The 14,051-nt window shown below is 38.6% G+C and overlaps 2 protein-coding genes across 11 annotated transcripts in view; one reads left to right on the top strand and one right to left on the bottom strand.

Annotated features, from left to right (window-relative positions):
- The window catches only part of TOGARAM1 (TOG array regulator of axonemal microtubules 1), a 111,423-nt gene that overhangs the window by 24,579 nt on the left and 72,793 nt on the right, over positions 1–14,051 (top strand). For all 9 annotated transcript variants that reach the window (XM_019010102.4, XM_019010101.3, XM_055361863.2 and 6 more), the window contains exons 2-3: positions 8,856–9,012; positions 11,765–11,899. In XM_019010102.4, the coding sequence (XP_018865647.1) occupies positions 8,856–9,012; positions 11,765–11,899 (292 nt within the window). The remainder of the gene's footprint in view (positions 1–8,855; positions 9,013–11,764; positions 11,900–14,051) is intronic.
- Positions 1–14,051, bottom strand: part of KLHL28 (kelch like family member 28) — a 117,142-nt gene that overhangs the window by 62,427 nt on the left and 40,664 nt on the right. The window lies entirely within an intron of this gene.

Genomic DNA, 14,051 nt, shown 5'->3' with positions numbered 1-14,051 from the left:
AGGTCAGGAGATTGAGAACATCCTGGCTAACACGGTGAAACCCCATCTCTACTAAAAATACAAAAAATTAGCCGGGTGTGGTGGCGGGTGCCTGTAGTCCTAGCTCCTCGGGAGGCTGAGGCAGAAGAATGGTGTGAACCCAGGAGGCGAGCTTGCAGTGAACTGAGATTGCGCCACTGCACTCCAGCCTGGGCGACAGAGCGAGACTCCGTCTCAAAAAAAAAAAAAAGAAAGAAAAAAGAAAAAAAAATGTTGTTGCCAAAATGTAAATTGAGGTGAAAACACAGTTTAGTTTTAGCCTGCCACCACACCCGGCTAATTTTTTGTATTTTTAGTAGAGACGGGGTTTCACCATGTTGGCCAGGATGGTCTCGATCTCCTGACCTCGTGATCTGCCCGCCTCGCCCTCCCAAAGTGCTGGGATTACAAGTGTGAGCCACCGTGCCCAGCCATAACATTTTTTTTTCTTAAAGAGACAATATATTTAAAATACATAAAAAGTAAAAGAAACTACTATCAGAGTGAACAGGCAACCTACAGAATGGGAGAAAATTTTTGCAATCTACTCATCTGACAAAGGGCTAATATCCAGAATCTACAAAGAACTCAGACAAATTTACAAGAATAAAACAAACAACCCCATCAACAAGTGGGCAAAGGATATGAACAGACACTTCTCAAAAGAAGACATTTGTGCAGCCCACAGACACATGAAAAAATGTTCTTATCACTGGCCATCAGAGAAATGCAAATCAAAACCACAATGAGATACCATCTCACACCAGTTAGAATGGCGATCATTAAAAAGTCAGGAAACAACAGGTGCTGGAGAGGATGTGGAGAAATAGGAACACTTTTACACTGTTGGTGGGACTGTAAACTGGTTTAACCATTGTGGAAGACAGTGTGGCGATTCCTCAGGGATCTAGAACTAGGAATACCATTTGACCCAGCCATCTCATTACTGCCCAAAGGATTATAAATCATGCTGCTATAAAGACACATGCACACGTTTGTTTATTGCAGCACTATTCACGATAGCAAAGACCTGGAACCAACCCAAATGTCAATCAATGATAGACTGGATTAAGAAAATGTGGCACATATACACCATGGAATACTACGCAGCCATAAAAAATGATGAGTTCATGTCCTTTGTAGGGACATGGATGAAACTGGAAACCATCATTCTCAGCAAACTATCGCAAGGACAAAAAACCAAACATCACATGTTCTCACTCATAGACAGGAATTGAACAATGAGAACACTTGGACACAGGAAGGGGCCTGCTGTGGGGTGGGGGGAGGGGGGAGGGATAGCATTAGGAGATATACTTAATGTAAATGATGAGTTAATGGGTGCAGCACACCAACATGACACATGTATACATATGTAACAAACCTGCACATTGTGCACATGTACCCTAGAACTTAAGGTATTAAAAAAAACCTTAAAAGCTTTTGAGTTTTATTTAATCCAATATGATACAAGCACTTAACATATTAATATGATGTTTATGAGCCAATTGAAACAGCTTGTTCCAGCTGATTTTATCCTGATTTATTAATACTGCCCATAGGGTAGACAGTATATATCAATTTGTGTGCTCAAAAAATATTTCATTCTCATGAAATGACAAATTTTTCTCTTTTTTATAACATAGATAATCTAATTTTGATTAACCAGCAGAATTTAAGATGGAAGCAGGTACCAAACTATTAGGAATGTTGATCAGTTAAAGAGACAGAAACATATATTCCTTGTAGCAGAAGTATTATTGTTGAGTGGTAGTTTCAAATATGTTTTCATAAATTCTTTGAGATTCTTCCTTTGAAGAGTTGGAGTCTAATTCCCCTCTGAGTGTGTTTGGATTTAATATAGCTCATTTCTAACAACTGAAGTAGAAGTAATAGTGTGTGATTTCAGAAACTAGGTCATAAAAAGGTACTGCAGCTTCCATGTCAGTTGCTCTCGCTCACTTGACTTGCTCTGAAGGAAGCCAGCTGCCATGTCTTGAGTAGCCCCTTGGGAGGCCCAAATGGCAAGGAACAGAGGCTTCCTGACAGTAACCACGTGAGTGAACTTCAGTGATTTTCAAGTATCAGTCAAGCCTTCAGTTGACAACAGCCTAGCTAACATTTTGATTGCAGCCTTAGAGTAACCTGAACCATCCAGCTAAGCCACTTAGCCAGAATCATCCAGCTAAGCTGCTTCCAAATTCCTGTTCCACTGAAAAAGAGATAACAAGTGTTTGTTGTTTTAATCTACCATTTAGGGATAACACATTAAACAGCAATACATAATGATAATTGTAATTCCCCAAAATTTGATAGGACACTTTTTTTCAATGTCCATATCTTATACAGTGACATTGAATTTTCTGTGTTTTTAAAATAGTAAACTTGCCTAAGATTTGGAAAACTGTTAAATATTATTTTATTTGGCTTTTGGAAGACATTTTTCAGACTCACTTCATCTAATTTATAATTAAATAAATGTTTTCACCGTCCGTTCTTTAGCTTTAGAGTTCCGAAGTAATGTTAATTTGCAGTTATTCAATTATTTGTAGAAATCAAAGAAAACTGATCATTGAATGTTATAAATTTTGTTTCCTTTCTTCTGTGGTATAGAATTCCATTTTTGTAGATAGTGACATGTAGGGTCCATAATAAGCAAACATGAAAAAGCCTTGAGTTTTGGATGGAGAAGAGTAAAGAAGCAGCCTATATCAGTACATTAAAAAAAAAACCTGTATTAGTCCATTCTCATAGTTCCTGTATTAGTCTCTAGGAAGTTCCAGGCTTTTCCACATCTTCCTGTTTTCTTCTGAGCCCTCCAGACTGTTCTAGCCTCTGCCTGTTACCCAGTTCCAAAGTCACTTCCACATTTTCAAGTGTCTTTATAGCAGTACCTCACTACCTCAGTACCAATAAACTATAATAGTCCGTTCTTACACTGCTATAAAGAACTGCCCAAGACTGGGTAATTTATAAAGAAAAGAGGTTTAATTGACTCACAGTTTTGCATGGCTGGGGAGGCCTCAGGAAACTTAACAATCATAGTGGAAGGAGAAGAGGCACATCTTACATGGCAGCAGGTGAGAGGGAGCGAGTATGTGAAGGAGGAACTGTCAGACACTTGTAAGACCATCAGGCCTCATGAGAATTCACTATCATGAGAACAGCATGGGGGACACGGTCCCCATGATCCAGTCACCTCCCACCAAGTCTCTCCCTTGATATGTGGGGATTATGAGAATTACAATTCAAGATAAGATTTGGGTGGGGACACAAAGTTTAACCATATCTTAAACATAAGTGAAAAGACAATAAGGAAAGCAGATTCTAGATTCCCTGCCAGGTGCCACCTGACTATACTATCATCCAGCAGAAATCACCAAATAGGCCGTAAAATCAAAACCCAGTTTCACCCACTGCTGCCGTCTGTGTGAACGCAATTGTCCATGTGCTCAGTCAGAATCAGCCTTTGCCAAGAATATAGTTGCACACATATCTTTGTGTATTATATTGTGGCACATGAGCCACATTGCTCAGTCACTTATATGAGGAAAGTTTAACTGAGAACTCAAGACTCTAGGTCTCAGAAAGGATGCACTTTCAGGCCACATGTTTAACTCTCCTGTTTGGACTCAGAAGGACAATATATTAGTGAAACCTACAGAAATAAATGTCAAACAAAGAATCAGAGACATTTAGTTGGTTATTTCACACACTAGTTATTTTGCATGCAGTTTGCAATATTTTTTCCTCTCTTTGATCAGTCCTGGTTCTTCCTTGATTCAGCTGATTACCTTACTTTTAACATGTATGAAAACAAACTGCACACAAAATAACTAAATAGTCTATATTTTGTTTGCACATTTTATGGGTGTGGTTAGCTGACGGCTACAGAGAGTTCAGTGTGGGTATTCTACCTTTGTGTAGGCAGTTTACAGATATTTTTTAAAAAACACTTTGGGTTTTTTTCTTTTGTTTTTGAGATGAGGTCTTACTGTGTTGCCCAGGTCGGTCTTGGACTTGGGCTCAAGTGACCCTCCCACCTCAGCCTCCCAAAATGCTGGGATTACAGGTGTGAGCCACTACACCCAGCTGAGACTTTTTTTTTTTTTTGAGACAAGGTCTCACTCTGTCTTCCAGGCTAGAGTGCTGTGGCACAGTTATGGCTCACTGCAGCCTCGACCCCCAGGCTCAAGCGATCCTCCCACCTCAGCCTCCTAAGTTACTGGGACTACCGGAATGCAACACCAGGCCTGGTTAATTTTTTATTTTTTGTAGAGATGGGGTCTTGCCATGTTGCCCAGGCTGGTCTCAAACTCCTGAGCTCAAATAATCCTCCCACCTCCACCTCTCAAAGTGCTGAGATTAAAAGCATGAGCCACCGCACTCAGCCTTAGTTTTTTTTTTGTTTTTTTTTAATTTTAGCTATGTAGCATATGTGACAGTCTTTCTGAAGTCTGCCAGTCTCCTTCTGTCAGCACTGCTACCTTAAGCCATGTAGGTACCATTTCCCTCATTGGAATTTTTTCCTTATCAATCTGAGAAAAGCCTGGGGAGCAATCTGAATGTTCCATCAAAGGAGAGTGGCACATCTAGTCAATGGAATATTAGGCAGCCATTAAAGATAATTTATGTCCTTGGACTCAATAGTTCCATTTTTAGGACTTTTATACTATAGGAATATGATACACAAAGACATGTTTGTAACAGTGTTCACTGCAAGATTGTAATAGTGAAAAGTTGTGGCAAAGAAAATGTCCATCAGTAAGGAACTATGAGTCTCAAATAAACAGATATGTATTGTCTTACATGGAAGGATGTCTACATATTTACTCTGTGCCAGAGTATCATGTGATTTATTTTTGTTTTTTTAAAAAATAGCTTATTGAAGAATGTTTACATATAGAAAAAGACCTGTTAACAGGATTTATCAGTAGGATTCCAGTGAGAGGGGTCCCAAAGAATAATTTAAGTTTATATCTTATTTCTATAGTTTGCATTTTTTAAATTTAATTTTTCTTTTGATAACTTTGGTATTTTTTATCTTTTTTACAATAAGCAATTATTATTTTTGTAATTAAAGTTTATAGCCAGGCATGGTGGTGTGATCCTATAGTCCCAGATACTTCGGTAGCTGAAGTGGTGAAACACTTGAGCCCATGAGTTCTAGGCCAGCCAAGAGAACATAGTGAGACCCTGTCTCTTAAAAAAAAAAAAAAAAAACACCAAAAAGTATAGCACTTATAAGGGGTTTTAACAGCATGGGAAGTACTTTTATTATAATGTAAAGTGCAAAAATCAGGATATAAAGTTTACATATAGTATCACAGCTATTTTTTCTAAAGTGTACATAGGAAAATAATTTGAAAGACAAATACAGTGATGTTTACAGAAGGTAACTGTGGTTAATGGGAATAAACTTGTTTAATGCCCGCCATTAAGGGGCAAGGGTGGAGTCTGGGTGAAACCAGAAAGAACTGGTAAAAGATGAAAGGTTCAAAAACTGGAGGTCAAGATAAAGTTTAGTACAAGTTCAGTAAAGCCAGGAGTATAGGTGATTTCTGAGAGAATTAGATATTAAAAGGTCTTTTTCTGGTAATTTTTTGCTACCAAAATAGAATTAAAACTATTTTTGAGATGCTTTAATACTCCCTGCCAAAAGCTGCAATAAGATGCATTAGGTCAGAGGATTGAACAAGAGTAAATTTTTGTAATCGTTTTGTTTTTTGTTTTTGTTTTTTGAGATGGAGTCTCCCTCTGTCTCCCAGGCTGGAGTGCAGTGGCGCGATCCTGGCTCACTGCAAGCTCCGCCTCCTGGCTTCTCGCCGTTCTCATGTCTCAGCCTCCCGAGTAGCTGGGACTACAGGCGCCTGCCACCACGCCCAGCTAATTTTTGTATTTTTAGTAGAGACGGGTTTTCACTGTGTTAGCCAGGATGGTCTCAATCTCCTGACCTCGTGATCTGCCTGCCTGGGCCTTCCAAAGTGCTGGGATTACAGGCGTGAGCCACCATGCCCGGCCTAATTTTTGCAATCTTTTTATGAAAAATATGCAGGGATTCAAATAGAAAGACTAAGAGATAATAGGCTGTGTGTAGTGGCTCACGCCTGTAATCTCAGCACTTTGAGAGGCCAAGGTGGGCAGATCATTTGAGCCTGATGGTTCGAGCTCAGCCTGGGTAACATGGCAAAAAATAAAAAAATAAAGTAAAATAAAATAAAGATAAATAAAATAAAAATAAAATTAGCTGGGTGTGGTGGCACGCGCCTATAGTCCCAGCTACTTGGGAGGCTGAGGTGGGAAAATCACCTGAGATGGGGAAGGTCGGCTGCAGTGAGCCATGATCATGCCACTGCATTCCAGCCTGAGCAACAGAGTGAGACCCTGTCTCAAACAAAAAAACAAAAAAAAAAAGATTGAAACAGTAAATAACAGTATGTAAATTTCCAACCATTATTAATATTAAATGTGAAACTTGCTTTTTTATAATGTTTTAATTTACTATAACTCTAAGGAATTAAATAAATTTTTAGGTATTAACTGCAAAGGTTGAAAATTCAGTTCCATGTTCCTGAGAGTCATCAATCAGGTGCTTTAAATAGACTGCTTCACATTTTGTAACGTTAACTCACAACTCTTTCAAAATTTATGAATTCTATTTTCTTTTACTCTAAACCACTTTTTCTTCGTTCATTGTTTCGTCCCATCAAAACTTACCCTAATGAAAATCATTTACTTTTAAGAGAGACCTAAACAGGACTTTCATGTTAATTGGTATGTACTATAGTCTGCTTTCAGATGCACAATCTTCTATAGCAAAACTTAATCTCTGCCTGACTGCTGAAGATTTCTGAAAATGCCGCATTCACATATGCACACACCACCACCCTCATCAACATTACCACCTCCACCAGTTGTTGTATGTATCTGGCCTATATACTAATATCTGTTTGCTAAACAGAAATTAATCACAAAGTAAATCTAACAAAATGTATTCCATACTGTAGAATTATTTCTGGATTACTCACTATGTTAGCTGTATTAATACATCATCTTTTAATATATCTAATCAGAAGTTGACTATAATTGGTTTTGTTTTTATTCCATTATATCCTTTTGATACTGACTACTGTGTAATCAATCATGGACGTTAACTGGGTTTTGAGACAGTAAAGTCAATCCTTTTTTATTACGGCATTCTTCTGTTTTTTTTGAGGCAGAGTCTCACTCTGTTGCCCAGCCTGGAGTGCAGTGGCATGATCTTGGCTGACCGCAACCTCCGTCTCCCGGGTTCAAGCAGTTCTCCTGCCTCAGCCTCTGTCTCAGCCTCCCAAGTAGCTAGGACTACAGGTGTACGCTACCATGCCTGGCTAATTTTTGTATTTTTACTATGGATGGGGTTTCACCATGTTAGCCAGGCTGGTCTTGAACTCTTGACCTCAAGTGACCCACCCACCTTGGCCTCTGAAAGTGCTGGGATTACAGGCGTGAGCCATCATGCCCAGCTGAGGGCATTCTTTTTTTTGAGACAGGGTCTCAGTCAGTCACTCAGGCTGGAGTGCAGTGGCACAATATCAGCTCACTGCAGCCTCTACCTTTCAGGTTCAAGTAATCCTCCTACCTCAGCCTCCCGATTAGTTGGGATGACAGGCACATGCCACCATGCCTGGCTAATTTTTGTATTTTTTGTAGAGATGGGATTTCACTATGTTGCCAAGGCTGATCTTGAATTCCTGGGCCCAAGTGATCCACCTGCCTCCGCCTTCCAAAGTGCTGTGATTACAGGTGTGAGCTATTGCACGTGGCCTCATCTGGGCATTCTTAATTTTGTTACTTATCATTTCTGGGTTAGTTTTTGAAGGAGGTAATAGGTTTTTCACAAAATTTGATAATAAATAACATGTGTACCTGAGGCATAATAGACATATCTTTAATTTTATTTTGCCATTTGATAATTGGCAAAGTTTACAAAGAAACATACTGACAAGGTTTATAGTGCACCACATCTAGATTTGATTGTGTCTATGAGCTCCAAATAAATATATAGGAAGCATAATTTCCTGTCAATTCATTCAGTTTTTTTAATGTTTTATAGTCATGTTGAATGTGAAGTGATCCGGGACAATTGAGGTCATCATTGGTGAAGAATTTTGAACACTTGATTCATGCTCTCATTTAGTTCTTTAACTGATTATGTGCAACTTCAAAATTGTATCCTGGCACCTTTGTTCCTTAACTATCATATGGGGTTTATGAGAAAGGACTTGGAAACTATGACGTACTATACATATATAAAGTATTATTTACTGGTTTTAACTAAGAGACCTAGTGTAAGAAAATACCCTAAGGGAACTATGACATAGGTTGCCATGTTATTTACATTGACATTTAGGCTGCAGAATATGGATAATAGATTTGCCTCAGTAAGAACAGTGTAGTAGAATGCTTGCTTGTTCAGTGACCTTCAACTGGCACTTATTGTCTAGTACTCAAACAAAGATAGCATAGTTTGAGGGGTTACGCTGCTCAGTCAGATCATTGTTTTTGTCATTTGTATTCTCTCCTTCCTTGTTGCCAGAGTCTGCTGTAGGATGGTAAGGAACAGTAAAGGGTTGGGGTGAAGTAGTTAAGAAAAAACAATTAGCTTTTCTGTTCTGGAATGAAAAGTACTGTTGGTGTACCCTACTAAATATGGATGTTTATCTGTATCATTATATATTTGATAAATTAAAATTTATTCTAACCTGAATTTCATAATTGGATCTAAGTTATTTTGTCATAGTTATTACCAGGAAGAATTAACACAAATTTGCTAATTTATGATTCTGTTCTTATAGTTTTCAACATATGATTTCATCCCATCTGCAAAATTAAAGCCTTCTCAAGGAATGCCAGTCAATGATGATTTATGTTTTAGCAGAAAAAGAGTATCAAGAAACTTATTTCAGAATAGTCGGGATTTTAACCCAGATTGTCTTCCTTTATGTGCTGCTGGTAAGTACAAGTTGCTGATGATGGTCATGTTGAACTAACAGACTTCTCTTAACTTCATAGTGCATTCAATGACTCATAGAACTTTAATCTAGTAGGCAGTTCAGATTCAATAAGTTATTTGTTGAAGATCTGATAAGAATGGACACTTAGATATTATTATCTCATAAAACCCTGGAGGGTTTCTCACTGAAATTGTTTAAGTATTAATATAGGGCAATATTTGCTTAATACATCACCCATATTTATTAAGGTGCTTTTCTAAGTCCTGGAGGTCTGCCTAATAGAGCTTGCATTCTACTTAGGAACGAGAACAGACATTAAATAAATACAAGACATAGTAAGTTATCTGGTGATAAATGCTATGAAGGAAAACAAAGCAGAAAGAAGGCCATATTCGGGAAAGAATATTTGAAGCAAACCACTGTATATCAGGAGAAGAGAATAAATAGTTTCAGGAAGAGGGAACAGTCAGCACAAGTAACTAAGAGATAAGTGTGTGGGGAACATGTTTGAGAAATACCAGAGAGACCAGTATGTCTGGAATGAAATAAGAAAGGGGAAAATAAGTAGAAAATTAAAGACATAATAGGGGTGCTTATTTAAGGCCTAGTGGACTTATAAGTGAACTTTACTTTTTACTCTGAATGAGGAGCATTTTGAAGAAAGAATTGACATCACTTGTTTCCAGGCTCGTTTTGGATTTTATTTTTAAAATAGATGAAAGTGTATTAGTCTGTTTTCACACTGCCATAAAGACATACCTGAGACTGGGTAATTTATGAAGAAAAGAGGTTTAATTGGCTCATGGTTCTATGGGCTGTACAGGCTTCTGCTTCTGGGGAAACCTCAAGAAATTTACAATCGTGACGTAAGGCAAAGGTGAAACAAGCACGTCTTACATGGTGGGAGCAAGAGGAAGGAAGTGAAGAGGAAGTACGACACGCTTTTAACGACCAGATCTTGTGAGAACTCTATCATGAGAACAGTTCCAAAAGGAGAAATCTGCCACATGATCCAGTCACCTCCCACCAGGCCTCACTTACTTCCAACATTGGGGATTACCAATTTGACATGAGATTTGGGTGGGGACACAAAGCCAAACTGTATCAGAGAGCAAGGTCAAAAACAGGAAGACTGATTAAGAATCTGTTGTAGTAATCATGGCTAGAGTTGATGGAGGCTTTAACCAGGATAGCAAGAATGTGGTAAGAAGTGATTGGATTCTGGCCTGGCGCGGTGACTCACGCCTGTAATCTCAGCACTTTGGGGGGCCAACGCAGGCAGATCACGCGGTCAAGAGACTGAGACCATCCTTGCCAACATGGTGAAACCCCGTCTCTACTAAAAATACAAAAATTAGCTGGACATCTTGGTGCATGCTTGTAATCCCAACTACTTGAGAGGCTGAGGCAGGAGAATCTCTTCAACCAAGGAGGCAGAGGTTGCAGTGAGTCAAGATCGCACCACTGCACTCCAGCCTGGCAACAGAGCGAGACTCCATCTCAAAAAAAAAAAAAAAAAAAAAAAGGTGATTGGATTCTGATTATATGTCAGAGGTAAAGTTGATATAGTTTGCTGGTAGATTGGGTGTAGAATGTGAGAAAGAAGTGTCAGTAATGCTGTAAGGATTTTTGGCCAGAGCAACTGAGAACACGGACTAAGTGTTACAAAAGTAAATATTACGGTACTTTAGAGGAAATGGTCATTGTCATTGACCATAACATTTAGAAGAAAAAGGAGAGCATAGGAAGAAACTGCCTTTGTGGATATTCTTCAACACACCCGTCTTTATAAATGACCATATCATTTAGAAAGAGGTTGAGGCTGGGCGCTGTGTCTCACGCCTGTAATCCCAGCACTTTGGGAGGCCAAGGCAGGCGGATCACCTGAGATCAGGAGTTCGAGACCAGCCTTAAATAGCTGAGGCAGGAAGATCACCTGAGCTCAGGGAGGTCGAGGCTGCAGTGAGCCAAGTTTGCACCACCACATTCCAGCCTGGGCAATAAGAGTGAGACCCTGTCTTAAAAAAAAGAAAAGAAAATAAAAAGACATCCAGGATATGAAAGATAAAGAGGCTTGATATGATAGGGAGAGAATTTTTTTTTAATCATACAGTTTCAGAACTACGAAGGATGGGCTCATTTAATAGATGGATAAACTAAACGCCAGAGGAGTCATTACCACCTTTTTTTCTTTAGACTTATTCATCTTCCCAGGAATAACCTTAACCAGACACAGGAGGGGAAACAGGAAACATATCTGGATATTCTTAGAATCTATGTGAATACTGTGAAGTATATTAGAAAAGAAAATAAAAGAGGTTGCAGCAGTTGCAGTGAGCCAAGATCACACCACTGCACAAAAAAAGTAAAGTAGAAAGGATAAGAGTTTGGTAATAGAGCTTTTTGGGTAATGCATATACTACAAATACTGGGAAGAAAGAAAGCCAGGTCTGGAGAAACGTTCCATGCTGAGAGAAAGAGTGTAGGAAGAAACTGCTTTTGCAGATATTCTTCAACATACCTGTCTTTTCCCTGTTCTTTACTAGTCTGTCTTCTGTCCTTTAACTCCTGCCACTAATCTGATTTTCTAGTATCAAAAGCTTTATCCCTTTCTTGCCTGCCTACCTCACTGTACTTAAACACTTATATTTATTTCCACCTAAATTACACCAACATTTATGAAATAAAATGTATTCATGAAATAAAGTTAACTTTTGCTTTTATGTTTTCTCCCCTCCTTTCTTCAAAAGGTATTACTGGGACTCATCAAACAAATCTTTCTGGGAAATGTGCACAACTTGGATTTTCACAAATATGTGGTAAAACTGGCAGTGTGGGTTCTGACTTACAATTCCTAGGGGCAACTAGCAGTCATCAAGATAAAGGTATAAGTTCCAAATTTACTTGGAAACAAATGACTTATAAATATTATGTGGGGATTCCAACACTAACTTATATGATATTTTGTGTACTCATACTCATCACAAAAAATAAAAGGATTTTGTTATATTTTTAATAACTTTTTTCATAATTGTTACCCTAAAGTATTAGTTTTCATAATCTTTATATAAATACAACTGATTAAAATTAGAGTTTAGATACTCATGGTGGAGATGAGTATTGCATTTGCTTTGATATATACATAATAGTGGTACATATTTGTGGGGGACATGTGACATTTTGATATACAATGTGTAATGATCAAATTAGGGTATTTAGGATATGCATCTCCTGAAACATTTGTCATTTCTTTGTGTTGGGAACATTACAAATCTACTCCTGTGGTTATTTTGAAGTACATAATAAAGTATTGTTAACTATAGTCACCTTATTGTGCTATACTGAGCACTAGATCTTACTCCTTCTTATTTTATTTTATTTTATTTTATTTTATTTATTTATTTATTTATTTATTTATTTATTTATTTATTTATTTATTTATTTTGAGACGGAGTCTTGCTCTGTTGCCCAGGCTGGAGTGTAATGGCAGGATCTCGGCTCACTGCGACCTCCACCCCTGCCCCCGGGTTTTGAGCAATTCTCCTGTCTCAGCCTCCTGACTAGCTGGGACTACAGGTGCACGCCACCACGCCCAGGTAATTTTTGTATTTTTAGTAGAGACAGAGTTTCACCATATTGATCAGGGTGGTCTCAAACTCCTGACCTCAGGTGATCCACCTGCCTCGGCCTCCCAAAGCACTGGGATTATAGGCATGAGCCACTGTGCCTGGCCTCTCATTTTATTTTTGTACGCATTAACTACCTTCTCTTTATTACCTACTTCTCACTGCCCTTGCCAGCCTCTGGATACCATCATTCTGCTCTCCACCTCCATGGGATTAATTTTTTTTCTTTTTTAGCTCCCACATAGGAGTGAGAACATGCAATATTTGTCTTTCTGTGCCTGACTTATTTCACTTAAGATAAAGTCCTCCATTTCTATCTAGGTTATTGCAAATGACAGGATTTCATTCTTTATATGGCTCAATAGTTCTCCATTGTGTATATGTACCACATTTTCTTTATCTGTTCTTCTGCCGATGGACACTTAGGTTGATTCCATAACTTGGCTATTGTGAATAGTGCTGCAATAAACATGGAAGTGCGATACCTCTTTGATATACTGATTTCCTTCTTTCGATATATGCCCAGCAGTGGGATTGCTGGATCATATGGTAGTTGTATTTTTAGTTTTTTGAGGCAGGGTCTCACTCTGTGGCCCAGGCTGGAGTGCAATGGCTCACTGCCACCTCGACCTCCCGGGCTCAAGTGATCCTCCTACCTCAGCCTCCCAAGTAGCTGGGACTACAGGTATGCACTACTATGTCTGGTTAATTTTTAAATTTTTTGCAGAGATAGGGTTCCACTATGTTGCCCAGACTAGTCTTGATCTCCTGGGTACAAGCAATCCTGCCTCAGCCTCCCAGAGTGCTAGGATTACAGGTGCAAGCCACCATGCCCAGCACATTTTTAGTGTTTTGAGGAACTTCCTTGCTATTTTCTATAGTGGCTGTACTAATTTAGCTTCCCACCAGCAGTGTACAAGCATTCCTTTTTGTTGCCATCCTTGCCACCATTTGTTATTTTTTGTCTTTTTGATAAAAGCTATTTAACTGGAGTGACATGATATCTTATTGTGGTTTTGATTTGCACTAGACCTCTACCTTTCACCGTATGCAAAAATCGAATCAACATGTATTGAAGACTTAAATGTAAGCTGAAGTTATAAAACTGCTAGAAGAAAACATTAGTGAAATACTTCAGGACATTGGTCTGGGCAAAGATTTCTTGAGTAAGACCTCAAAAGCACAGGTGACCAAAGCAAAAATGAACAAATGGGATCACATTAAGCTAAAAAGCTTCTGCATGGCAAAGGAAACAGTCAACAAAGTGAAGATACAGCTTACAGAATGGGAGAAAATATTTGCAAACGATTCCACTGTTGAGGGATCAATAACCAGAATATATAAGGAACTCAAACAATTCAATAGCAAAAAAACAAAAATACAATGTGAAAATGGGCAAAAGATCTGAGTA

This window comes from Gorilla gorilla, chromosome 15, assembly GCF_029281585.2.
Source record: "Gorilla gorilla gorilla isolate KB3781 chromosome 15, NHGRI_mGorGor1-v2.1_pri, whole genome shotgun sequence".
In the NCBI taxonomy this organism is placed as follows: domain Eukaryota; kingdom Metazoa; phylum Chordata; class Mammalia; order Primates; family Hominidae; genus Gorilla; species Gorilla gorilla.
The sequence above is the reverse complement of the archived record's forward strand: the minus strand, read 5'-3'. Positions and strand labels throughout refer to the sequence as shown.